Source organism: Anomalospiza imberbis, chromosome 3 (genome assembly GCF_031753505.1).
Source record: "Anomalospiza imberbis isolate Cuckoo-Finch-1a 21T00152 chromosome 3, ASM3175350v1, whole genome shotgun sequence".
Classification (NCBI taxonomy): domain Eukaryota; kingdom Metazoa; phylum Chordata; class Aves; order Passeriformes; family Viduidae; genus Anomalospiza; species Anomalospiza imberbis.
In genome coordinates this window covers 55,939,817-55,967,679 of record NC_089683.1, presented here as the reverse complement: position 1 = coordinate 55,967,679, position 27,863 = coordinate 55,939,817, and the positions used below count along the sequence as shown (strand labels likewise).

Below are 27,863 nucleotides of genomic sequence, written 5' to 3'. Positions count from 1 at the left end.
AAGCAGCTTTAACAAAAAATGTAAGCAACACCTTGTATTAAGACAAGAAAAAAAAAAAAAAAAAAAAAAAAATCTAAATCCTTCAGTTGCAAAACACCATCTGAAAACTTTGAGAAATAGATTCATTTTACTTTTGCAAGCTCTGTGTTGATCTTTTAGCATAAAGTTTCAAAATTAATTCTTCACAATTTAAATTTAAAATTTCGGTTTGCCAGCACTAATTTTTCTACTCAAAACTAAAATATATCAAAGAAGTCAGATAAGTTCAGGTAAATTAGTGCTAAATAGCATCTATTTTTCAGCTACAATCTTTTTAAGAAAAAATCCTACAACATTTTAATCAGCTTTAGTGAAAATTAGGTAAATGAAAGTAACTGTTCCAAGAAATTCCTGACAAAAGGGCATATACAGCTATAGCAGTAATTTATTACAGTCATTTATTTATTCTTCTGTTTATAGAACCTAATCAAATTATCTTCCTTCCGGATCAGTTGTGTGTCAGCCTTAATGGCTGCAGCAGCAACAGGGCATTGATGAAGCATTACAGCGAACATTGACATTAGAAAGGATATGCAGTTTCTCAAAAGACAGCCATGAATCTTTTTAGCTTTATATAAACCAAGAACATCCCAGTTTTTCCTGCAAGAAAGGAGGAATGTTTTCACTTTTAATTACCCATTTCCACTAAAATGCAGGACGGAGAAAAATGACTCAAAGAAGAGATTGTGTACAGAAGGACATCTTTTTCCCTAGAAAACTTTCCCCAGCAGATCTTTTTCTTCAATGTGTAAGCAATTTTTTAATCTGGTTTTCTTCCTCAGGACTGACTGTGTTGCAATACTTTGTTGAATACCTCAAGTTGCCAAATCACAACACATTCCAGGCTCTGGAGCTCACACCTGGTGTAGCATTGGTCTGACTTTGTTAAGATTTCAGGGCCTACAAATGCAAAGTGGGGGCTTTGCCCCTGTGCTATGTGCACGTACAGGTGTGGAACCATCCTCTCCAAAACATGGATGTGGTAAATATGTTTGTGAGTGATTCCATCCATCATCTCTAGAAATTCAGTCTCCCAAAAAGGTTTTGGTCTGCTTCATGTTCAAAGCTGACATTTCCCCAGTTGTCATGCTTTGGCCCACAGCAGAGCCAGCTCCATGAAATCATGCCAGTACCTTGGGGCTCCCTCCTACAAACCCTGCACATCTTATTATGCAGTTGTGTGTAGCATCTCACCTTCCTGTTGGATCTCTCTCTCTTGACTCTAATTATACCATCTTTCACCCTTTTCCTTAGATCAACAAAACCACCATCCCTGTGAAAGAAGTAATTTTCTTAGATAGCTTTTCAATTTTATTCTTGTTCACCTTTAGCGTGGTTTTCTTAGGGTTAAATACTGTCTGGTTTGTACAGATTTGGTTTGGCTTTTTTTCTGTTGTTGTTGATTCATTAGTCGGTTGTTTTGTTGTTCTTGACTACCTTTCTCCAATAGTTGATATTTTTACTAACTTCTCAGCACCTAAGGACTTGTGCAGTGATACCTTCTGATGGATTATTTCAGCTCTGCCTGCAGGTCTATAATTTATGCTTTATAATTTGATTAAAAAACACCTTGAAAATAGTCACTGCAGTTGCAATACTCAGACTATTTTCAGTGTATTCTAATGCCTTCATGTTCTATTCTTTATAAATTAATTAGCAACTCCTGGAATTCCTTTCAGAAAACTTTGCAAATATCTATATAGGTTCCTTTATCTTTTCAGTATTTGCATTTACTGTCACATATAGTAACAGGTAACCTATGAGTGGACTAAGATCCAGCAAGACAATACAATAACCTAAGAAATGTGCTGGATTCTGGGAAATGACCCAGCACACTGAAACACGTACAGGATACATTATCCAGATTCTCTGCTGTGTGTACACTATCACAACTTACATGGCCAAGACACCGAAGAACAATTGTATCCATGAGTCAGTGGAAGCACTCATGCTTAAATCACAGGAGGTAGTTATTTAGATATCACTGTCTGAAAGTTAACACCCTAGTTACAGCAATCTTTCCAAATGAGCTAGGGGATGAGAACAGATCCAAAACTTTTTCCAACTAAAAACACTCCCATCATCTTTACCTACTCACAGGACTGCAGACATCCAGTCTCAGACAAACCAATCTCAGCCTGATTTTATAAAAGTAATTTTTCATTCTGTAGCTGAAAAATATTTTATATGTGGGTTGATTTATGGTATGATGGCCTACTTTTGGAAAAACAGCCTGCCTTTCCATGTGCTACACTGAATTCCTTATGAAAATAAGTTATCATTCAGGAAGGTGGGTACATTCCCTCAGGGAAATTAAAGGTTAGATTTTTCAAAAATGGAATAAATGAAATATAAATAAAACCCCTATAATATTTGTCAAAGGTTGCATGGGCAAAGCTTCAGCTATGTCTCCCCAGTGGTTACTGCACTGCACCCCTTTCCCACAGATAGGACAGCAAAGTGATGGCTGGGTTCTGCTTTGCAGCTATTTTAGTGTGTAAGTACAGTTGGAAGATGACCCTATTTGGTGATGCAAAACATTCTGGTGAATCCAGCTTTTCTAATTTTATGGGCTGATAATTTTTTTATCAGCCCATAATAATTGTGATAGTGATTTTTATTTCTTGCTTTGACAACTTAGCAGAAATCAGTATCTCATTCAGGCAACATGACCAGCAGTGCAACATGGTCCACTCAGAAAGGAAGAAAATGTGTTTCTATAGAGTTTAAAAATTATGTTTAAAGTCTGTGGAGCAGCCCTGGACCAGAACATCACATCTAATCCCGCAGATTCACCACTGGACAAGCAAGGAAGGAATTGCAGGCAATTATATTGGCCATTTCTGCTTCCTTTGGTGGAAATTACAGGTAGTGTGTGGTATCTGCACAGTCTGGGACTGGCAGTCTGGCTGCAGGTCAGGGCTGTGCAGGTGCCTGGAACCAGCAGAATATGGGGGATGTGGAGGTCTGCTTTGACCTGCCTTGCTCTCTCCTACCCCTTGCCCAGGCCAGTTCAGCACCTCAGCCCTTTTTCTACCACTAAAATATTGCTCAGTGTGAAAAGGCAGCTTTAGATGGGCCATATCAAGGTGGTTGAAGGCCATTTGGTGCTTTCCACAGGCGGGGCTAATTGGTGGCTTGTATTTCAGTATATTAATTCTTCAATTGTTTTGTTCTGCCTGTACTGTGAAGCATACCACCTTACCTTCCCCTCTCCTTTCCTTTTCTATCAGCTTAAAATAGCCTAAGTTTCTAATTTTTCTTCTGAAATGTGAATTAACAAGTCCTAGTAACACCTTGCTTGTTTTGGTTAGATTATTCCCAGATTACTTGTGTTTTGCTCATTGCAAACAACAGCAAAGGGAATTGGGAACTCTGGAGAAGGGCTGTATTGGTTGTACCTGTAGAACTCTTGTGCAGTTGAGGGATTACTTTTAACACCTGTTATTAATTAATTCTTCTGCAGGGACCTATTGACCCAAAGACTGTCACATTCAACTATTCAACCCTTTTCTATGTGTATTTTGACATTTTCTGTCCATATCATCATCATTTTCTGTCTACTTCATCAATAATCACTAAAACCAGTACTTTTGGGTCACAATCACAAAAAAGTTTGGATAGAAAAAATTATGAAATAGAGTATTTTGAATATGATGAACTATTGGTATTTTTCAATTTGTTATAAGATTAATATCTGAAAATTTGTCATAAATTAAAAAAGAGACAAAGGATAACAAGATAAACTGAAAGAAATAACATTTTCTTTTGTATTAAAACAATCCTAGAGTGAAGTAAATATACGAGTTAATTTCACAGATAAGAGACAAGATATCTTCTTTTTATTGACTTACTGAACTAAATTATCCTTTTTTCAGCTGACTAATTTGACAAAGAAGCTACAGTTGGAGAAGGCAGGATTTCTTTTCTTTCCATATTCACTTTTAACATGGTTTAAGTTGTGACAGCTTACAGAGGTACTGCTTCTAAAGCTGATCATATAGGTGTGTCCTTCATGAGCAGTTGAATAGATAGAAAACAGATCAATATAAGTAAAAGCAGGAAAACATAAAAGAAAAAGTTACATGAAAATAGGATGCAGCAGGTGGAGTAGTTTATTGCAAGTGCTTTAGTCTAGAATTTTCCAGCTGCAAAGCTTAAGGTCAAATCTCTACATTAGTACAAGAAAGATGAAGAGAAATTACACACCATATCCTATGGAAACCCCCTGTCTGGGAGATTGGGTGTTCTACACCTAGCAGGATCTTAAAAGGAACCGAGAGAGTATTTACACACATTCCCACCATTCTGCATTAATGATGAAACACTCAACCAACTTCTTCAGAGGTTGAAGAAGTCAACTACTTCTTCAGAGTCACTACTCACTACTGAGGGAGAGCAAAAGCCAGCACTAGGGGCTGTAATAGATGTGATGGAAGATTTGAGATATGAGTGTTCTTGCTCTGTGTAGGTCATTTTAGTAAGCCTACAGCTTTCTCAAACTTATATTCTATTTAAAGACCCCAGATTGGCTCTTTTGGTGGCTGTGAGGAAAAAAATTCACAGCAAAGGGGCACAGATGATGGACCTTTTAGAAAATCAATAATCCTCTGAAAATGTCTTCTTCTATTTTAAGGAACTCAGATTCAGAGGTTACTTAGAGGTATGTAGAACTTACAGTTTAAGTGCAGCAGTTTCAATAAAAAAAGACATTGGCTATGCAGGACTTCACTGTAGATTGAACCATATCAGATAGCATGCTTATCCTTTTTTTTTTTTTTTTTTTTTTTTTTTTTTTTGGGGGGGGGTTTTCCTGTGGATTGCTGGGCTGCATAGCACATTCAACAAAAATTCAGTCTGAGACTGTACCCAGCAATTCTGTCTGAAAAAGGAAGGGTAAAGAGAAGGAACAGTATGATGGGCATTTTAAAATTTTGTGATAGCATTCTTAACATTGTAAGTTAATATTTAATACAAATCTCTACTTGTTCCACATTAAAGAGATGTGAATTGTCATTATTTGCCCCTTTTCTTAATTGTGAACTGGTCTCTTTTCCCTTGTTCATATGAGAAGGAAGGGGGAAAAGTACAAACCCTAGAAGAAAATACAGCTGTAGGAAGCATGCAGCTAACAGCAAGAAACCAGCAGATGCCCGACAGCCTGTTGAAAAATGGTAAGCTTTTCACAACATGCAGCAAGCAATTGAATCAGGCCCTACATGTATAAGAACTAGAAAAAGGAATGGCACAGTAGATATTTAGTAGATATGCAGTAGGACATCAGTGCAATACAGATTGTAGCTGCTACATATTTTAATATGTGCAATAAAATAAATGGTAAAATTCTTTTCCCTCTATCTTATCATTATTTTTTTGAATATCAGGAACAGTTTCCTTTCCTAGTACAAGTTAGTTACAACTTTGAGATTATGTAATATGTTCTGACATCTGTTTATTTCAAATCCTTTTTGGTTTTGTCCATACGGTTAAGACTCTGGTCAGAAAAAAAATATTGGTATTCAAAACATTTGAAATTAGAGCAAGTGTCTAGAGGAAAGAGACAAGAAAGAGGGCTTATGTTATATTTTTGTGATCTCCTGAATAGAGAGTAATCATAGATTTTTAGTGGTTTTAAACTGTAACTTATAGGAAGCCCTGTGTTTGGAGTTGGAGTGTAATTCAATCTTACTTCATTCTCCCAGTGTCTGATGTCCCCCCATTTTGCCAGATTAAAATTCATTGTTTCTTGGAACAGAAGCCAAAACTGCTTCTACTGTTCCTCTGTTATTCATGCTGTAGCAGAAGGTTAAAACCTGTCCCATAATGCTCGTAGTTGCAGATTTTCTATAATAAGGTTATCAAACCCACAGGATTAGGCTGAAGAGTGAAGGGCAGAATAGAATTCTTATAAAAGTTCTGGTGCCAAATTACCACAGAAATACACAGGAAAGCTGTGGTACACACTGGAAGACCTAGACTGGGATGAGTTTTGAGACTAAGACTCTTACATTTGTAAGTAGGCATTTATAATTCCGGTAAGTGTCTAAGTCCTGATTATAGCTACAGTTGGAATGGCTGTTTAAGTTCCAGTTGTAGTGGCCAGTGGCTATTCAGAAAATATGAATAATTTGCCAAATGCCACCTAAGGTATAATAAGGAACCTGAGATGCCTACACAGCAGCTAAGAGCCAGGTGAGACACATCTGGGCATCTAAAATGGCACTAGATGCTTCTCTCTGAGGCATCAGGCTTAAGCAAGGCACATAACAGAAGTTTTGACGTTTAGCTGTGCAGAAATCTGCAAGCCTCAAACTGAGTCATGTCCTAGGGGCAACTTAACAACATTGACACCTTTAATAACTTACATGGACATCTTTTGCTCTGAACTCACTGCAGCCAAGGCTATAGAGAAAGGGAACATTCACAAAGTTGCTAATTAGTTTTTAAGATATATTCTACCAGCCGTCAACAGATTACAGAGGGTATATGACATGAATGCAGTCAATTAGTCACTCTTTTTTGGGTTTTTTGGGGATTTTTTAAGTCCCTTTGCATAATCTGCTTTTATAGTTTTCTTCTGTGGAAGTGGATGAGATTTAGTCCCTCAGTGGGTGACCACGATCTATGCTGCTATGTGAGAATTTTGACATAATATCCTGTGATTGTTGCTAGATCTCCTTTTTTGCTAAACTGCCAGCTGGAATGGAGAAAGGGAAAAGCAGAACCCAGAGTACCGATGCGTACAGTAGCAATGGCAGAGCAGGTAAGTGAGGAGGAAATATTGCTAAAATTCTGAAAGTAGTCAAGATTCCAAATTTTCTGAAACTTCATTTTGGAAATATCACTAAACAACATTTTCCTCCTTTTTATAGCTCTGCCCTGTGTCCTTTTACATTTGCTATCTGTTTGGTTTACCGAGACAAATTCTGTCAGGATCCCTTTGTGTAAGTTTCTTCTTTTATTTTGCATGGTTCCAGAAAGCAATTAAGGTCATTATGAATTGAAAATGAAGAGGAGGTCAATGATGATGATGATGATGAACTGTAAAATAATGAATATTGGTTGCTTAACAATGAACTCATTTTGCAAATGAAGACTGTCAGATCCTATCAGAGCTAGTTGCTGAACTTGCAGTCCATAGATTCATTTATTTTTAATATTTTTTTCTTCTGTAGGTTTGTATTTCTATATATGAACAAAGCAATGCTGTTTCATTTTATGCCTTTTATAAATGTTCATTGTTTCAAAATGATCTGTCTGAAGTTAGAGAAATTATGTATTTTCAGGTATTATTTAATTAAACATTGGGCTTTGAAATATTAATGTCAGCTCATTTCACTACTGCAGATGAAAGTATAACATGTCTTTTACAATTAAACTGTTAGGCAAAGAGAGATTTGAAAATAAGTTGGTATTGATTTTTTTCTTTTTTTTAGGAAACATTATCAATATTGGGAATAGATTTCTCTGTTTATTTAAAATATATGCTACTATGTTCATTACTGTTGCTGGAGAGCAAGTGCCAGCCTAAATAACATGCAAATGTTTTTTTTTTTTTAATCTTATTTAATAAAGAGATTTTACAGGTCATTCTACAGTATAATTAACCCATAAATCTGTTCAAGCTGGAAACCATCATCCATCGTAATTATGTACAGGCTTGGGTATAATGGGAACTTAATCTCATTTCAGGTTCTGGAGTGGATATTTTGATTAAATTAGCAAACAGAGATGACAATGATAATAACAGGAATTCTTGCTGATGGTGGAATGTGTCAGTAATAACAGTCTGGGAAGCTCTGCCAGACTCTTTGCCAAATACTAAAAACATTACTCTTCCTATGTAAAGCCAGAGGTGCCCAAGTGAGATGTGATAGCAGAGAATGAAATTGGCCATACAGTAAATTAAGAACTGCTTAGGCACTGCTCATGCCTTGGAAAGAGGACACTCATCAGGAACATGAGGCCAGGGCTGGGCTGCTCCCCTTCATTTCATCATGCATTGTGCTGGCCCAGGGAATTGCATGGAAATGAATGCCTCATTTCTGTGTCACTGGTGGCCCTGGAGCTTGTGCCACCCACGCTGCTGGGCCTGTGTGTCTGCTCAAAAGGGGCCAGGGCAGGAGCAGGAGGTGGGAGGCAGAAATACAGTCAGGAGGGTGGGTCCTGATTTGGATGCTGGGCCAGGAGGAAGGTGTGCTTTTTCAAAATCACACCATTCTGGTGTGGCTTAACTTCCATCTCTTTCAGATGTTATATACCATACTGGGCATGGATCCCCAAATAGAACATGCTTTCATTTTTGTTTATACACATGAAAAGAATATAAGTTGCAAACACTCAGACCTTCAGTCAAGTAAATGTCCAGAGCATCTTCCATGGTATGTAGTGACCATGAATAGAAGGGGCTCATACATTTCCCCTTTTCTTTGCTCACAGCTTTCCCCATTTAATTCAGTCATTTGAAATCTGATTATGTTCCACAAGAAAGAGGAGAGGTAGGTGAATGATGATTCTTAATTCAATCCCCAGGTAATGCTGATGTGAGAACTCTAGAGACGAGCCAATGAAATGCATTTAGAGGAACAAATGCATCAGCATTTCTGATAACACTTAGGCATGGCTTCTTTACAACCCCTGTACGTGCATGACTGCTAGAATAAGAAATGGAAAGAATCTTCTGGTTTTATTTAAAAGGGTGAAACAGGGCATGTTCTCCCAGTCAATGGCTTTTTTATAGGAGTTAACAAAAATATTCTGAGGGCATACCATGCTATTAGCAGTTCTGATCAATAAATACAATCAATAGTCTAGTAACTGTACATTCATAATTATTTTATCATTCTCATACAAAGGCTATTTAGGTATTTTTATAGTACAAAAATTTCATTGAAAAGCTTATTTTATAATCAATTTTTTCCCCTCTCAGGCTTTTATATTATTCTTCTACTTGTTACTTTAAATAATCATATGACTTTGAGATATTTAACAGGAAAATGTGGATGCTTATGATGTGAGCTAACAGCAGACAAGGAGCAGGCTTTTCTTCATGAAGCACACAGTTTCACTAGAAAAGTATTTGGATATCTTGTTTCCATAGAATGAGAATGAGCATTGATCAGCGATGACTGGGTCTTATCTCTAAGCCTAAAAAAAAAGTACGTGAGTGGTGACCTGCAGGAAAAATATTTTTACTGATGAAGGGTCACTTTTTTTAAGGGGAAATACATTTTTGAAATCATAGAGTAAAAGATGTACTGTTTTCTGGAGGAAAACTGGCAATGATGTCTGCTGAAGTTTTATAAAGCAGGAGTGACTGACTGGGTCAATCAATGGAGTTTAAATGACAGAAATAATAATCAAGGCGGGCCCTTAATTTGGAAGGAATGTGCCTTATACTCTCATTAGTGCACCATCTACTGGGATCTTGGAGGAAACACCCACGCATATAGCAATGCTAAAATCATCACTAATAAAATAGCCTGGTAAAAATAGATTGACTATGTATACAGCATTCCTGCAGCAAAAAGGCATATCAGAATGGCTTTTTTCCTTAGTAACTCAATTCATGAAAGTGATAAAATGACACTTCCAACCATCAATTAATATAAGAACTCTACATAAGCATACAAGTCTCGGAGTCTATGTTGTCTCTCCTTTGAGCATGCTTTGAGACCCAGCAAGAACCAGCCATGTAAGGTAAAGTCTTGCCTATTTCAGACCTTTAACTTAACACTCCATTGTGTTTGCAGTTTATTAGACTTGTCTGTTATTATTGGGTTAGGATGCCTAGTACATTTTTCACTGCTTCAGCTATTTCTAAATCTTAGCAACGACCAAGTTCTACGATGAAGCAGAAATAAACTTGCACTTCCCAGTTTCTGCAGCTTTTCCTCAGGCGAGGCTGGGCTGTGTGGAGGAGGCAGCATTCCCAGCAATCGGGCGCTGCGGGCTGTTTGCTCTGTGCTATATAATGCACACGGGGGTATCCTGCAGACGAAGCAGCTCAGCCCCTGGGCTCTGGAGAGCGTTTGGCCCTGTCATTGTCCCTTTGAAGAAGTGGGGAGGATGCAGAAATGCCTCAAATGCTGTGTAGGCAGCCTGGAGGCTCACCTGTCACTTCTCAGGTAGCTGGGCCAGGAGGAGCCCCGGGGCTGTGGCTATCGCATCCTCCTTGTCCTTCCGAGCCTGGTACTAGCAGCCGTGTGAAAGCATCCTTCGTTTTTCATTCTCCTGGCATCGCTTGCCCCCCTCTCCCAGCTGTATGTTGTGTATCTCTGCATTCAAAGGCACCTTTAAAGAGATCTACAATTTACCACGCGCTCTCTTTGGATTGTCCATTCCCTTTAGAGAAGACATAACCCAAACGGAAGGCAGGGCGGACAAAGCCGGCTATTAACAACGTAACGTCGTATTTTTCACTGTAACATGTTATCCTTGCCCATGTTTTCGCCTTGCTTCCTGATGCAACAGCATCTTTTCCCTGAATGACACTCTCTCCACCCTTCACTCTCACTTTTTCCAATCGCAAAGGGCTGCGGCGCCCGGGGTTGCCCCGTTCCCCTCGGCAGCCCCCGGGTCCCGTCAGCAGCAGGGCGCCCCGCAGGCCCGGGCGGAGCCGCCCGTCAGGGACCGCCCGGCCCCGCACTCGCAGCCGCCCGGGCGGAGCCGCGCCTCCCCTCGCCTCCCCCGTCACGGCGGGGCGGGCCGGGCCGGGGTCTGCCCGCCCCTCCACGCCCTGCACGGCCGCCGCCCTCAGCCGCGCCCCTGGGAGCGCATTCGCCGAGGCTGGGTAAGAGCTGCGGGAGCTCTGCTGGGGCGCCGGGGGTGCCGCTCGCCGCTGGCAGGGGGGACCAGGGCGGTGTCCGGCCGGCTGGGAAGGGGCTGTCAGGCGCGGGGAGCCTGTCGGAGGGCGGCGGGAAGGGCCTCGCTGGAGCCGGGGCCGTGCCGCCGTGCCCGGCCGTGGGGCGAGCGGGGCGCTGTGGGCGAGGCGGAGGTGCCGGGGCCGGGGCCACGGGGGGAGCGCGGTGTTGGAGCGCGGTCGGTCGTGTCAGCAGCAGCTCCTTTCTCCGCACCCTTCCCTGTGACACCCACGGTACCAGGGTTTTGGTCTTGGCGATGCTCTCGGGAGAGGGTCGGGGCCTACAGCAGGTGTTTTATAGCAGCTGGTGTGGAACTGCAGGGTGCATTTCCACCCCCGCCTTGTGGAAATGCTCCCCTTGCTGTTCCAGGTCCGAGGTGAGCATGTCAGCGGGAGGAGGGGACATTATAAAAGTGGCCGATGTAAATAGTGAGGCCGGGCCCGGTGCGGCGGCCCCCGGCCCGACCTTATCGCTGTTTTCCTGGTGAATCACTCGGCGCTGCATCAGAAATGGGCGCTTCTTCAAACTCAGCAAGTCAGTGGAAGGTTTCACTCCGTTTAGCATGCAGTGCAGGGCACTACATCTTCATTGAAGACGCCCGGTGTTAAAATCTCGGGATACTTGGCCGGTAGCTATGTGCTCCTGTGCTGTGATCCCCTCCACGAGCCGCTCGAAGGCAGAGGGCTGTGCCAGCAGGGCGAGTGGAGCCCTCCTGACGGGTCATTATACCGGCTTGTGCTTTGCCGGCAGTGCAAGCCCTTCTGCTTGGAGCCTGGGGATTGTGCAATTGCTCTTAATGGAAAAGGGGACCAAAAAAAGAAGTTAAAATATGTCAGAATTGGAAGTGGTGCTAAATCGTGGCATTGTTATAACCTGTGTCTGTGTTTGCTTCATGACAACGCCTTTTGTAGTCTTTGGAAGAATATGAGGTAGCACTCCTTTTGGTGGCTTACACTGAACTGAAACTCTTGAGAGGAGAAGAAAAGAGACCATGAGGTATATGTAGTCATTAGCACCGTGGTAGGCCTCAGACAGACTTGGCATGTGTTGCAATCGGATTTTGTACAGAGGTAACTTCTCCCTTGGTGTGTTTGATCTGTTCACTTGGTAGCGAACAAGCTATCATGACAGAGAATTGGGTGAGAACAAACAGTACACCAGATACATCGGGCTTCTCATCCATCTTCTTTTTCCTTTGAGATATTGTTTGCCTACCAGCTGCAGAAGAAACTGGGAATTTTGAAATGGTCGTCAGGTTCATTTTCAGACTTCCCATTCTCTCTCTTCCCCCATAGTTCCAGTCTCTAGTGTTCATTTTCCTATTCCTTGCTTCATCATAAGGCTTTTAAATGCCTTGTGTGCTCCTAGGAAACATAATTCTCTCACTTAAGGCATTTTGCCAAGCACTAATATGTTCTTAGGCTTGTGAAAGCTGTGCACTTCCTTCACCTAGTTCATCATAAATATCAGTGTGGATGAATCAGACAATTGTAAGCATGTTAATTTTTATCCATATATGCTGAGCGTTGGTGATGCATTAGGCCTAATAGAATTTCAGGCTTCTGTAATTTAGTTTTTCATGCTGAGCAGTTTAAATGTCACTGCTTTAAACTGCATCTTTGTTCAACAGAAGCATTTTTAGGAAAAATTACTAAAACACTGATCAACGTCACAATCTAATAATTACTTAAGAAAAGCCCTAACACAAAGCTGTTAGATGATGCAAGCTTGGTTTTGGTAGGTGTCACTATCAGTAACATGGCAAGGCTAAGGAAATTGTGCAGAGTAGGTAGGCAGTTACCTTTTGGCATCTCTTCTGTTAGTGTTGATGCAGTTTTAAATAAACTTCATTTTTTCTTACCATATATGGATTTAAGTTTGACTTCTACCTGAAAGTAGAGGTTAAAAATAATCTGGAAACTTTTCTTTTAAGAAGGCAAGAATAATTTAATTTTATTGCTACTTTGCTTATTTGTTATGTTCCACAGTTGATTTTGTATTATGGGAGCCTACAGCCTGCCTGTGGACTAGAACTTCAGCACATTAGGAGCTGTAAAAGCAGGAAGTGGGAAATGTAGTATCAGTCTCTAATATTTTAGCTTAAGTATAAAGGAAAAAAAGACAAGTCCAGGAAAAAAATTAAACTGCCCTCATTCCCTAGCAAAAATAATGACAGATTAGTGCTCACCTGTATCTTTCTAAGTCAGTTACTAGGAGTCTGTTATGAGAATCCCTCAGGTGCTGTAGCAGGAGGCGTTTATCTTTTCTGTAGCAAACATTTTGACTTGCTGAAATTTTAGCCCAAGTTTTTCAGCTGTTCATTACTTTTGCCTGTGTTTTCACCCTGCTTGAAGAATTTTGCACTTCTTTTTTTAGGGAGGGGTAGTTTATAAAGGAAGCCACATATTGTTTAGGAAAAGCTTTGTTACTGTGACCTTTAATTAGGAAAAAAATATCCTGTAATGAAAGCCCCATGACTTGTTTCTGGATGCTTAAAGGCATAAAATCAGATCAGATTTAAATTTTCAAGTGTTCTATGGAATGCAGTATTTACTTCTTGCTTTCTGAAAGTTAAGGGTCCATGTAAACATTCTAGGTCCTAACGCTATAATATTGCTCAAACAGCAAAACTATTGCTTAAGGGTTCTTATCCTAACGTATCTGGGCTAGATTTCTGAGAGAAGGAGAATTCTTCAAATAGCTAAATGAGAAAACACAGAACAGATTAGGTGCTTATTAACTGTACCTGACTGGAGTCTGCAAAATAATCGTGTGACTGCTGTGAAATCTGACATGTGCAGTGCTTGTCATATCACTTCCTTTTGTCCTGATGGAGCTTTCAGGAATGACACTGGGGAGCTGCTTAGATGTGGAGGCTTTCTTGTCTCTACATTCACAGCCGATGGAAAAGTGGATTTTTTCTTATGCCTGACAAACACCTTTCTGGAAGACACGTTGGTGCTAAGGTTCGTTTTTTGTTTTGGTATGGAGTGACCGCGTGATGTAGGAACTAGTTAATGCAGAATTATGAAAAATATATTCAGGCTTTGAATTCTTTAAACCTAAATGTACAGTGAGGTCCTGCTTCAGTTAGTTTTAATAAAATGTTCTGATTTTTCATTTCATTTGTGCCTGTAGACTCAGTTCCTTGGACTTTCTACAGTAGCTTGACAAGCTGAATTGGCACTAGGTATACTCCCATTCAGAGGCAGTGATGTTGAGAAGAAGATAAAATGTACAATCAGAAACTCACACCTGACTGAAACTTTTAGAGGAACTGAAGATTACAAGTGCAGCTCTGTTCCATTTTGAAGAAGTGCACTTCCTGCAACTGCAGCAGGCCTTTAACTTCCCTGTTTTGTAAGTTGTGCAGCCAGTCATACCAAAATACATCACGACAGAGTAGTTAAATGCTGTGAAAGTGAAAAGGGGTAATTTCTATGGAAATTCAGTATGCTGATGAATGCTCCTATCACCCTGGATGGAAAGAAGTGCTTGGTGCATGCCTGTTTTGTTTCCTGGTGGTTGAAACCCTGACCTTGTCTAGGTCATTGGCAGTTGACTTTCCAAGGGCTCTGCTTATCTTTGTTTTCAGAAGAGTTTGAGTAACTCAGCACTCATAATTGAAGGGGTTGTGAGTGGAAGTAGGGTGTTCAGATGCCCATGTTACTGTGAGAACTAGAGGGAGAAGATGTGGTGAAGACTGGGAGGTGATGACATCTGATGGCTGTCCTCTTACCTCTCTGTCTGTTCCCCAGACAATTGCTTACTCTGTTACCTACCTGTATTACTGAAATACTCAGGAATAGCCCTGCTAGTGGAAGAATGTGCATGGAGTAAGCCAGCTGTGAATTTACATGGCTATGCTAAAAATTTACTATAAGTCTCAATTCTTATTTTATGTTTTAAAACATGACTGATTTCATATCTCTGTCATATGAAATGATCTTTAGTGGAGGCAAGACACTTTAGTGATCCTGACATTGTACATCCCACCAAAACTTCACCAGAAATGTAACTACAGAGGTCAGGCCCACCCCTGCCACCCTGCAGGTGACACCACCTCTGCCCCATGAAAAAGCTGCTGCTACCAAAAAGACAAACTCTGCATGATTTCGATGAAAAGCTGAACGATATCCTGTGGACTTTGTACTCTGTCATCTGATTATCTTCTTACTATCTATTGTGTTTGGCTGTAGTAGAAAGTTGAAAAATTCCTAAGTCTAATGTATTGAACAATCTGTATGCTTGTCTGTGTAGTGAGGTGTAACTTCTTTAAAGGTACTTACAGTCTGCTGTAGAAATTTGCAAGACAAAAAAAAGCAGCTGCTTTTGTCAAGAGTTGGATGAAATATTCAGTGTATATCTCTTGATTGTAAAGGTATTCCTGAGAACAGTTTTACAAGCAGCTGTTTGGTGAATACAAATATGAAAGAAGAAAAACCAATCATGAAGTATTGTTTCAGTTAATTCTACACAAGGTGGCTTGGTCTTTTGCCATCTCTTCTCCTTAGCAGTGGCATTTTAACATTTTAACCATGAAACAGAAAAGTTAAGCAACTTTTAACATTAACTATAATATTTAACTAAAAAGTTTTTTGTCAGCATTGTTGTTAGCATGCTACTAAGGTATCTAGAAATAGTCATAGCTTTTAAAAAAACCTGTCAGCAGCTCTGAGAAATCTTTTTCAAACATAGTTTTTAGGTGGTTTCTTTGGATTTTATGCTTATTGTTGTATTTTCCACTGAACTGGCAGATTTCCTTACTTAGTCGATACACCATGGTATAGAGCCATTTATTTGCTGTAAAGGTTGCATGGGTTTGGTCTTACAATACAAGTTCAGTGTGATGTTGCCTTTAATTTCCATAAAAAATCAAGGATTGAAGTTCCAGCCTTGGCCCAGATAAATGGGATTTTGGCTGGCTGGCTGACTGACTCCTGACTTTAGTCAAAATAACATGAATCTGCATGTGGTACAGACAAAGGAGATGACACTGCAGACAGTTATCGTGACTCTCGGGCAATGGTGCAGCAAGTAGAAGAATGCAAGTACACTCCCTGTGGCCTTGTCCGCAGTCAGGTTATTCATTACTAGGGCCTGAAGACTCCAAGCTGGGCTTGGGATGGTAGTGAAGCAGCCATTTCAAAATCATGCAGAATTTGTCCTCATGGTAGCAGCAGCTTTTTCATGGGGCAGAGGTGGTGTCACCTGCAGGGCATCAGGGGTGGGCCTGACCTCTGTAGTTACATTCCTGGTGAAGCTTTGTTGGAATGTACAATGTCAGGATCACTAAAGTGTCTTGCCTCCACTAGAGATGAGATCATTTCATATGACAGAGATATGAATTCAGTCATGTTTTAAAACAGCCAGGGTATTGCTGCCTGTATTAATACAGACGTTTCCAAGGGTGAAAGGAAATATTTGGCAACAAGGACTGTTAATTGTATTTAAAAAAATGTTCTTAAGGACTTGAGTTTGCAAATTGTAGCCCAGCTGTCATGCTTGACAAATCAGTTGGCCTTTTCATTTCCTTCTTTTCACACAGTAAATGTGCTTTCTTTTTCTCTATACCTGAAACTGAGTTTTAGCAGTGTCTCTTAAACAGAAGCTGATGGGCCAGGAGGAGAGGACATTGTTTGGAAGGCGCATGGTTTGGGTTGAACAGTGGAAATGCAGGGAAGTGGTGAAGTTAAAATGTTCAACCTGTGAAGGTGATGTACAGGAAAGCACAGCCTGGATGAAATTGTGAGATTGTGTTGGATGTGTTGCACTTGATTATTCTGCATTCTCACTGCAGAATAGATAAACCAGCAGTTTTGATTTGCACTGGTATTGTAATCTATGTCTTGTTAATTTCGATTTAGCATAGGAGCACATGAACTTGTGCTGAAATTTGATCTGTATGGATGGAAAAACACCCCTAAAAATGTGTTTGAATACCCAGGTTGTTGAAAAATTAATTCATATCGACAAACAGCAGCTGGAACAGGATAGAGTGCTGGTTCATAGAACTTAGTTGACACTGAGTTAAGCTAGAGCTGAAGTTGATAAAAATGATCGGTGTTTGGAGGAAACTGGTTGCTGCCTTTTTTCTGATGTCTTGTGTGATATCTGCTGAGTTTTTTTTCCAGTGGTTACTTACGCTGGATTTTATTGGTGGGATGGGTGATATATGGTATGTGAATAACAATATAATTGGTTTGGGATGTAATTCTTTAGAGGGTTTGGCAGTTTCAGATTAAACATACAGCTTTTTTTTACTGGAATGGTAAATGCAATGAAAATTACACTCTTTTATTACTGTGGGGAAGATATATAAGAAGTTTGACAAAGGATAAACTCTATATTTGAAATATATTGTTTTGAGAGAGGGTAAACGTTAGTATATGGAGTTTTCTTTAATCTTCTCCCATGTATTCTTTAAGAGGATGAAGACCTTTATAAACCAATGACCAAAACATAACTATTGTTTTCAGTAGGTAGAGACTGTCTGTCATTTTCCTGTTGTGGATGACCGTAACAGCAGATCTACTCAGCCATGTCGTATGGACCAGGTTTTGGGGATCCTAATCAACTAGCCCAACGCATAACTTCTAACATCCAGAAGATCACACAATGCTGTAAGTTACATTTGTGCGTGTTTTGTGTGAAATTTTAGTAATGGTGGTGGCCCCATTTGAGGTGAATGTCTCAGATTCATTCATGGGAATTAACTCCGACTCTGCCTGCTCATTTGGTAGGTTTGTGGCACCCCACACAGTGTGACCATTCCTTTTTTCATGTGTATGGTTAGTGGTGATCTGCCATGGCAAGTACAGCTAGTATCACTCTGTATTCACCAGTTTTGTCCTGGCAGTTAAAGGACACTTAAAGATGGTAGGTTGGGATGTTTGCTGAGCAGGGATTGCATCAAGTATTTACTGAAGCTTGATTTTTTTTTAGCAGGGACAGAAGCTGTGGCCTTGCAGCTTCCCCTTGTCCCTTGTATCTCTTAGATATGTAAATAAGATTCTGCAAGTTTTAATGTACCAGTGCTTAGTTTCATGCTACTTAGTATTTTTTAGCCACCTAACTGGAGTATTCAAGCTAGAGTTTAATTAGGCTGCTGGTATTTTCAATCCTTTTTTCCCTTTTCTGCCATTTTCCATTTTATTTTTAATGTGTGTGTATACAAAGTAAATACAACTTGATTCACAAATTATATAAAGTACACAGTTCATCAGAGGGGAGGTAGTCAAGAACAACACGTGGCTAGTTTTGGTATGTTTGTTTTATGTTGTGCAGGATGCAGAGTTCATGCAGAAACGAGTATTTTAATGTTAAAACTTCAAATAAATTCTGGACAGCAGAGTATGTCAGTTTTTATTAAATCTTTGTTTTGCAAGACAAGTCCTAGAAGTTGGTATTTGTAGTGCAGGTTAGTGGCACAGATTGGGTTTTTTCCTGTTTTTTCAGTTGCATTTTGTATTTTCTTCCAGAAAGAATTTCTTAAGATCTCAACAGACGGGAACAAAAATTGCAATTTTGCCTTATTGACAAGTTTCTGTACTTCAGAGTTGTATTTCCAGAACCTGAAATTAACAAACCAACTCTGTAAAAGTCCTCATGCTTTATTTCCTAAAATATACTCAGTGAATTTATTCAGTCTGATGGCTTCTAACTCGGTCTTCCAGAGGCAGCTGTCAACCTGTGACAAACACTGAGGCTCCAAGATGTAAAAAAAGGGTTTTCTGTCAGATGAAAGCATAAAGTAAAGTCAGTGATTGAAACTGGAGTATTGTGAAAGCTGCTGAACGTAATTAACTGTCTTGTGCTGAACTCAGTGATTCTTTAATCTCATTTTTCCCTTTCCATCCCTTCTCTTCCTTCTTGTGTGTCTCCTCCCCAAGGCATGTTAACAGCAAACTGCCTGTACATAGATAGGAGATATGCCATAAGAGTTATCTGCAGTCCTGCTGTCTTTTGTGTTTTGATATTTAGATGGCTAAAGTCTGAGTAATAGATATGTGCTACTGCCATGCCAAGACCCAAGTCCATATGTCTCCTAGCCCCACTGCTGCATGGCTTCAGAAACGGAGCTTTGCTCTGAAAAGCTCCAGCCAAGCACTTTTCTAGTTCTGGTAGGGACACAGCTGGATTCCATCCCTTGCTCTTCTGGAGATCTGACTGAACTGTAACCACTCAGTTACTCTTGCAGTCCATAGATTTTTATGAGGGTCTGGATCCTATGGACATCTTGAATGTGTTTCCTGAACTGAGGTCTCCAGGGATTTATGGACCCTTTTCTAGCTTTTTTTTTTCCCTCTGTATGTAATACCTGTCCAGCTTTCTATTGGAATGTGTGAGTTGCAGGACCTTCCAGGGAAGATGGGAAGAAACCTGCAAGCTTAGGCACGTGTTGTGCTAGTGAGATGCTGAACAAGTCTCTTAGACTGCAGTTTATTATCTTGGTTAGGAAGGAAGGGGGAGAGACAAGAATCCTGACCTTAAACGCATGGGTTTCCGTCTAAGCAGTTGACTTGGTTTTGCACTTCTGCCCAGAAATGATAAGCATTTGTGAGAGGCATCAACACATTTGAATTTTTCTTGGTTAACCTGGAGGTGTGTAGATACTCTGGTTTTCAGAGTGAGATTAATAGAGGAAGTGAATTTCATTTCAGATCACCAGGCTACTTCAGGAGGTACCTCAAAACTAGTTCACACTTCTGCTAACATGCAAGCATAGTGGGAGTACTACTACAGAGAGGGAGATGAGATACAGATTAGTTGAAAGGAAACTGGCCCTTCCAGCTAGAAGCTGGCCCTTTAATTTGTTGGAGAAATACAGAACTTCCTATATTAGATAACACTGTGCTGCCAAGATTTCATAATACACCAGAGTTTATAGGAAGGAGCTTGGGTGAGAGCTGCAATGTTTAACATTTCTTCAAGGTTGAATTATTACATACGTATTACCTTCCAAGTAGAAATCCGATCTGTTTCAAGATAAAGTACGTAAATTAAGTATCTCACGCTTCATAATGCATGGGCAGGATGCTGCTGTTGTATTAATACTCTCATTTCTTTCCTAGTTAATCTAGCCTACTGTTACTGATTGGCTAGGAAAGCTTCTCTCTGTGCTGGTTTAGCACACTACTTCAATAATTGTATCAGTTGCAAGATAGTATCCTTTTTTTGGTTTGGGTAAATGGAAGGACCTATATTTGTGTTTGGTAACAGCTTGGTCAGCCTTTTAACTTTAAAGAACAGATTTTTTTTATCTGTTGATCCAATCACGCCATTGATTGTTTTTTTGAAGGTGCGTTGAGAGCTATAAACCTTTGTTCAACTACTGCAATAAATGCAATCTGTACTGGACTGTTTGAGTTTCTTTGGAGGAGAGGGTGTTGGTGAGCCCTTTTTAGGACCTTGAAGATTGAAATTGAGCTAGCTAATGGAAAGCAGCATATGCTGCTGTCTGTACTGTGAGTTTTCTTACACCTGCCTGTGTTTGAGATCCCCAACCCTAGAGCATTCTGTCTATAGAAGCTTGTCTCAGCTGTTCTTTAGAGAAGGATGTGCTTTGTTTCACATTTCCAGCATTTCTGCAGAAATAAGTGATTATAACATCACTTAACAATATCTAGAGAACAGTCTGCTTTCCTCAGCTTGAAACTCACATTTTGTCAGCGACATCTCTGAGCTGAGATTTAGGGAACTAGTCCGTGGGGTGTTTCTCTATTACTTTTATTACAACTGTTTCACTGAGAAGCTGGAGTTGCAAAACTTAAGGCTGCTTTTGACATCCAAAGAGAGTGGTGGGCCTCAGGCAGGAGAGGGAGAGTTAGGCGCTCAGACCCACTCTTGGAGTTTTTAGAGTATCCATGTGACTCTGAGCAGTGCTCTGAAGTCTGGGGAGTCTGAATCACATGTCCTCAAATGAGCTGCAGTGTTGTATGCTGAACCTCAGTGAGGTCAGCAATGCCTGCAAGCCATGTCTCACTGGTTTGGTTTCAGGTCTGTATTAACAGTGATGAGAAGCAGATCTGCAAACAGCTAAGGGAACTTCAGATTCAAATAATAAAGCCAAAGAAGTGTATAATGAGCTAGACTTGGGTAGCTGCTAAATTTCTGTCTCACTAGAGCACAATTGATGGTTAAGGTTTGATGGTCTGTCTGGATTCTAGTCCAAAGTAACTATAATTCTCATTCCAGGCCTATATTATATCTGTTTATAAAATCTAGGTGACCTACATTTCATATTTTAAAAGTCCAGTGCATTTAAAGGTGGTTGAGGTTTGTCCCTAGCTTTGTGAATACAAAGAACAAGAATATGGAGGAGAGAATACGTGGAATATATGTAGGATGTAAATCTCCAACCTGTCTGGCCTTTGCAGACAGAGAACCTATTATCACGGTGGAGGAGTGATATTACTGAAGGAGCAGTTGTTCTAGAACTGGGTTTCACAGGTAGCACTCTCACCTATTTGTCAGCTTAATGGCAGTGCTATTAACTTGAGACAAATCTAAATGCGTCCCTTCAACATTTCCTTGAAATATTTCCTCTTGTCTACAGCAACTGGATAGACGAGGAATGAGTGTGATGCACAGATAGAAGATGAATTATCAAAATATATTTCTCTGTGACAAAACAAATTCTGCCTGCTTACAAAACTGTATTTCTACCAGGCATGTTCATTTACCCTACTGGGATATGCCTGGGAGGATGAGCACATGGGACTGGTTTTTTTTTTCCTTTTTTTTTCTTTTTTTTCCCTCCCTCTCTTTTGGAAGGGCATACAATTGTATAAATCGGATCTTCCAACAAGTGGAAAGATGAAAGTGAAACAAACAAAAAGCCTAATTTAAAGACTTTAAAATATGTAACTTTCAGATTTCTCACAACTGAAGATGAGGGAGAGCAGTTCTTTGAAATCTGACCTTTTTCTGTGATTCTGATTCTCTTAGTGTGGCTAAAAGAGGAAAGGCATTCTATTTAAAAAGATGCTCCCAAGAGGGAGAAAAATGGGAGTTGCATTCCTATACAGGAACAACTTCACAATTATAAATGTAGGAAGGATACAGTTAGAGGAGTAGTTGCCTCTTCTGCTCAACTGGAAAGATTTGACTTGTGTCTCTGACAGTAACTGTGCAGGAAGTAGGTAGCCATGCTTTTTCCTCCCCCCACATACAAGAACTCTGCTGTGTGTGGGTCACTGAGGAAGCAGGCTAGTATGCCTTTGTTTTGCTTTATAGTTAATATTTTATTTGTAGCTACCAAATATGTTACTTGGAGCAGTCCCTGAAGAAAAGCAAGAACAGAGCAGGCTAGATATGTAACTATCAAGTCTCCACTGGCATCTTGTGCTGGGCTTTGGGAGCTGTCCATTTAGAAGCAGTTTAGAATGCTGCCTTTTGCTTGGGAACACAGAACAACGCCTGATATTGGTAAATTATACCCAATCTTTGGGTTTTAAAACACTTCTTCTAAAGCACTTTTTTTTTGTTTGCAAACAGTAATCAAGCTAGAGAACCTACAATAACTGTAGCAATGGATTCACATTCCTTCCATACCAAGCCATTTCTTCACTTCCACCTCCTCCAGGTTGTGTCAGCATTTTGTGTAGAGTTGGTTGTGAAGCCAGTAAGAATGGCATAATCTACCCTTGCTCAGTATTGGCATGGTTGGGTCACTGATAGAGTATTTGACTTGTTCATTCACACTGAAGACCAGCTCAGCTCAACAAACACATTCTCTGCATGCTGCAAGGTAATAAAAATAAAAAAAAAATTCAGTAGCCACAATCCACATATAGGTTGGAGGGAGGAGTCTGGCTGACTTAGAGAGATACTTTCTCATAGAGACTTCTGCTTTCTGCTGATGTCTTTTGCTGTTTGTTAAGGCAGCACAAGCATCAATTCATACAGAGCACATTCCTGGAAGGTCAGCTTAAGCCAGGAGAGATCCCTCTGTCATGTGATACCTGTCCTGTGACAACAATTTTGTTCCATTTCTTTTGCATCTCAAGTTTTGTATAAGCTACTATTCTCACTGAGTTGTTAAGATGGGAGTCAAATTAGATCAATCATATGACTTTGCCTGTAACTTTATCTAACTGTAGAAAATCATAAATGTAGATTAAACCCTGAAAAATATTAACACTTTCAATGGATGCCTTTATGTTGTGGTTTAAGCCCAGTAGGTAGTTAAAATATTCTACAAAAAAGGTTGAAACATTCTCAAAAATCTGTATCTGTCACTGTATTTGAAACACCAGCAGGTTCGCATGATTACTCTTGGCTAAGTAACACAGATGGGCACATGAAAAGTAAATGAGATCACTGAGATGTTGAAATCACAGCCTGTATGAAAAGAAAATTCTGATTTGTCTATATATAAAGTGTGGTTTTGTACAGGTGCGGTTCTAAGGAAAACAGCCTCCCAGTAGAGCTTGTTGAGGCTTCTAACAGTGGTATTGTCAGAAATTTCCAATTAGCTGCAGTTAACCAGATTAAACTTTGTGGGAACATACCAGCTGAAACAATTTTTATATTATTATTATTGCTGTTGTCCAGAAGGTTTCTTGGATATAGAATGAAGTTTCTGTAAAACTTGGAAAAGGCTGGTTATTTAGGGATTTTAATTACCATTATATTCTTCCACATTTCATTCTCAGCCTTCTTCCAAGACTGAGAAATTGAGGAGAAAGTTAGTTAATTTGGATCTTTCTTAATGCTTGTATTTGCAATGAGGTGAAGTTATGAATCTCACAGTTCTTGTAGAAATAAACTATTTCTCAAAATAGAAATAGAAAACCTCAATAGAAAACCTGAATAATTTCCATGCAGTTCTTAAAGGCTTTTTTCTATGTAAAATAGCATATACATTTAAGGAAACATGCCTCACAGATTTGTCTGTGAATCTGGAAAGTTTTTTAATATTTTTGTGTTTTGTCTTGTTTGTCTTATTTGGATGGCATTGTGCAAGAGGAACGGGGATTTATTTATGCTAGCAGCAGAACAGACTGAAAAAATGGGTCTTCTATGTATGCCCCAGCACAGTTTGTGTCAATATGTGCAGAAAAGGGAGAGCTTATCCTTGACTGACACTGCATTGCATTACAATTATTATAAATAGCAAGATGTCCAGTGAAGACATCCACAATTTTACTGCAACTGTTGCTTTTGTTGATGGAGCAAGTATAAATGGACTCACCTTGACAAGATAACTTTTGCAAAACAGCCTGCATTTACAGCAGAGGAGAAGGGATGTGGCCAGAGTCCTCATACTTCTTCCTGTCTCTAGACAGTTGAATTTCAGATCCTCTTTAAGGTACTTAAAGTGCCTGTTGCAGCTCAGTTTTGTTGGATTTTCCTCCTTGTAGACAAGAGATCGCATAGCAGCTTGATTATACAGAGAACCCTCTATCAAGTCTCCTATAAAACTGCTGTGCTGGGGGCTGGACACGTGTCAGGGCTTAGAATAAACCTAGGTCAGTGATCAACTGTGAGTGACCCTGCAGTAGAGCTACTTGCTTGTGTTGACCGGTCTGTGGTGCGTTGTGTCTCCTTCCATGTCAGCTCCTGTGGTGGCTGCAGTAATGACCTGGCCTTCTAAAAAACAGACTTCCTTCATGTAAGTGGGTTGGGTTATGGTGTTTATGCAGTTACTGTTTACTGCAGAACTATGCTTTGTTTTCATAATTTAATAAGCTACTGGTATTCTTTAGAGAAATGCTCAAACTTCTGGGTTTCAGGAAGTTACGAGGGACACTTTAGGATAAGAACATAAAGTGATTGATTTAATGACTTCCCCTTAGCTGAGCTGTAATAATTGATTGCATGATCGCTTATTGTGCGCTTTAACAATGTGTGTTTAGTGTGTTCTACACCCACATTAGAAGAACAACCAATACTTCAATCTCGCTTCATTCTGTTCTTGAAAGACCATTATAGATGGGAGTACACTAGAATGCAGTAATTACAACAGCACTGAAAAAAATGAGGGCAGATCCTGAACTTGAGACATTGTTGCTAGTGTTCCTGGTCACTCTGGGGCATCATTCTATTTAGAAATGCCAGAAGCTGTAACAAGATAAAAAGGTGTTTTCCCACTCTTCCAAGCATATTGAATCTTTAGACCTTAGAGCTCAGAGGACAATCTTCAGGCCCATCCTCATTTTATTTTCTCCTTCCCACATATACATCAGTTAGTGTTTTTCTGTGCTGATGCATTCTCCTGTTTTAGAATAATCAGTATTACACACTGAGTTAAGACAGAATAAAGCAAATTACTTAAAACCAAATTATTGAAGTTTTTGGATTTGATTCCAATTAGGTGACTTGCTGGGGGTGCTTTTTAGTGCAAGCTGGTATCTTTTGACTGATGTCCTCGATTTGATTCTTCTGATAGACTGTCATTCTTGGTTAAAGTAGGGCTAGCAAGACAGCACTGTGGCATTGTGATTTATGTAAATTGGAGGGAGTGAACTAGATTAATAGCTTTAAAGAGGGTCTTACACAGAAGACTTACATCTGATGAAGATATTGCAACTAAATCAGAATCACTGAGTCATAGAAAGGCTTGTGTTGGAAGGGACCTTAGAGATCATCTCGTTTCAACCCCCGGCCATGTGCAAGGATGCCATCAACATGACTATCATGTTGTTTAAAGCCCCATCTAACCTGGTTGTGAAGATTTCCAGAGATGGTACATCCACAGCTGCTCTGGGCAACTTGTTCCAGTGCCTCATCACCCTCACAAGTAGAGAATTTTTTTCCTAAACCTATTCTCTTTCAGATTGAAGCCATTCCTGCTTGTCCAGCCACTAGGTGCCCTTGTAAAAGGTGTTTATCTTCATTTTCCTTGATCTAGGAATGTTTTCTGCATCATCTCTTCGCTTTTAGTCAAGTACCCTCAGCTGCAGTGCAGAAGGAAAACACACTGAATTGGATTTGAATAAATTGAGGAAGTCTGTTGTCCCCAGGCAAAAGCAGTTTTAAACTGGTGTAATTTTAACAAATAATTCTTTTGTTCCAATAACCTGCTCTGAAGGGACTCTGAAGTTTATTGGATTCTACACAAATTAATCTGTGACTCGCTTGTTCAGCTGGAAAGAAGTAGGGGATTTCTTCATAGTTGCCCAGCCGGTCACAGCGCCTGTGAGGTATTTGACAAAGCATTTCTGCAAGCTGACTGTGCTGGTGCTGTATTCACTGCTTATTTGCCTTATGAAGCCATAGTTGGAGCATAAGACTCACATAGAGCATATCAAATGTTGTGTTAGGTGTACACAAAGGAACACTTTGCTGATTCTGTTTATTTTCTTTTGGCTCAGGTATACGGAAAATGACTGAAAAGCAATGTCTTTAAATACCTGTTGTTGTTTTAGCCCTGTGAACCTCAGACAGTTACTAAAACCCTGTCTGTCACTTTTTAAGTATAGGATGGTGACATAGGTTGGACCATTACAATTAACATTCAGGACGAGCTGTTCTGCTTCTTCTTCCTGTGAGGTCCCAATCCTTGATGTTTTGTAGGGCAGGTTTCATTGTGCTTGCTCTTCCTGCTTGTCTGGTTCTTGTCCTCTGCAGTGCAGTGCCTCGGTGTTGTTGCTCATGTTGCTGTTGGTGTTTCTTCCATGCACACCCAGCAGGTGCCACATTTTCTGTGGAAGCATTAGACCATAGCTTTATGAAACTGGGCAGTGTGGTGGGTCTGGCTGAAGGAAGCTGAAGGAAACAGCTGCTGGATGGCTATAAAGCAGTCTTGTGTGATCAAAGTAAGAAGTGAGGTTACTGCAGTGGGGTAATAAGCAGCACTCATTAAACATATTGGCCCTCAGTTTCATGCTTCTGTATGGAGGTCTATTTTTTAGAACTCTCAGGATTATGTTATTGATACATGTCATTCTCCATCTGTAAAGCTGCAACAAGCTTGGTCATGGCCACTTGGGGCTTTAAAATGTGGTTTTCCAAATGTGAAATAGAACAGAGTTTAAGGTAGGAAGACAGCTGATTGTGGATAGCTAGAGAAAGCTTCTCTCCTGTAGCTGGAGTTGCTGGTAAACATTGCAAAGTAAGACCATCCTCCGTTTCCTTTGGCTAATGCTGTAGATGAACATCAGTAACAGTATTTGGACACTTCTCAGCCCTGCCAGAGAAGGTAGATGACCTCCGTTCTGTTCTTCATTTCTGTTCTCTTAGTTGATGCATCGCCTTTCAAACATTAGAATTTTACTGAAGGATTTGGGTGGGTTTTTTTTTTTTTCCTTTTCTACTGCAGCAATGCTGTGGTGTTACACCTTGTACAGTGATTGCTAATTCACAGTTTGGGATTAAGATTATTTGTACCCATGATATTAGAGGAAAGAAATTGCTTGCATTTTGATCTTCATTGCACTAATTTATTTGTGCCTTTATTTTAAGTTTAAAACTTCCTATGCCACCTTTTAAATGTTCTGATTTCAAGGACCAGAACCATCAGTTATGTCAACATGGATTTACTTGTAGTAATGAAACAGCTTTGCAAATCTGGCTGAAAAACAAGACAAGATAAGGAGGAAGGAGAGGAAACTTTCTTCTTTGCTTGCCAGCCTAAAGCAAGGTTAGATGTGTGATCCAATATGTGAAACATGGTTTTATTTATGAAAAAAAATTTATGTATTACAGATCAGTCAGGAATATGTTTCTCAAGTACTCCTACCTGTTAAACACTGTAAATATTTCCACTGCAACTACCTCTACTTCCGTGACTCTTGTAGAGAAAAGGAGTTTTTTTATATCAGAGTCTACTATTTCCTTTTTATGTTCTCCTTAACTAGAGGAGAGCCTTCCACTGATTAGAAATGGAACCACTGTTTGGCTTAGTAAAAATAAACATGAGCTGACTCTTGAATAATTTTCTCTGTAGGAATTCAGGTTAGGTCTTAATTGTTTCTCTGGCTCATCATTAACCATGTCTGACCTGTTTCTGAGCAT

General features: G+C 39.9%; 1 protein-coding gene across 2 annotated transcripts in view; it reads left to right on the top strand.

The window, feature by feature from the left end:
* The first annotated feature begins 10,694 nt into the window (after positions 1-10,694).
* Positions 10,695-27,863, top strand: part of STX7 (syntaxin 7) — a 31,734-nt gene continuing 14,565 nt past the window's right edge. The window contains exons 1-2 of one of the 2 annotated variants that reach the window (XM_068184497.1): positions 10,695-10,831; positions 17,384-17,524. In XM_068184497.1, coding sequence (XP_068040598.1) covers positions 17,443-17,524 — 82 coding nt within the window. In that variant the 5' untranslated portion in view covers positions 10,695-10,831; positions 17,384-17,442. Of the gene's footprint in view, positions 10,832-11,144; positions 11,278-17,383; positions 17,525-27,863 lie in introns of those variants that run through there. The other variant, XM_068184498.1, reaches the window with a different exon arrangement.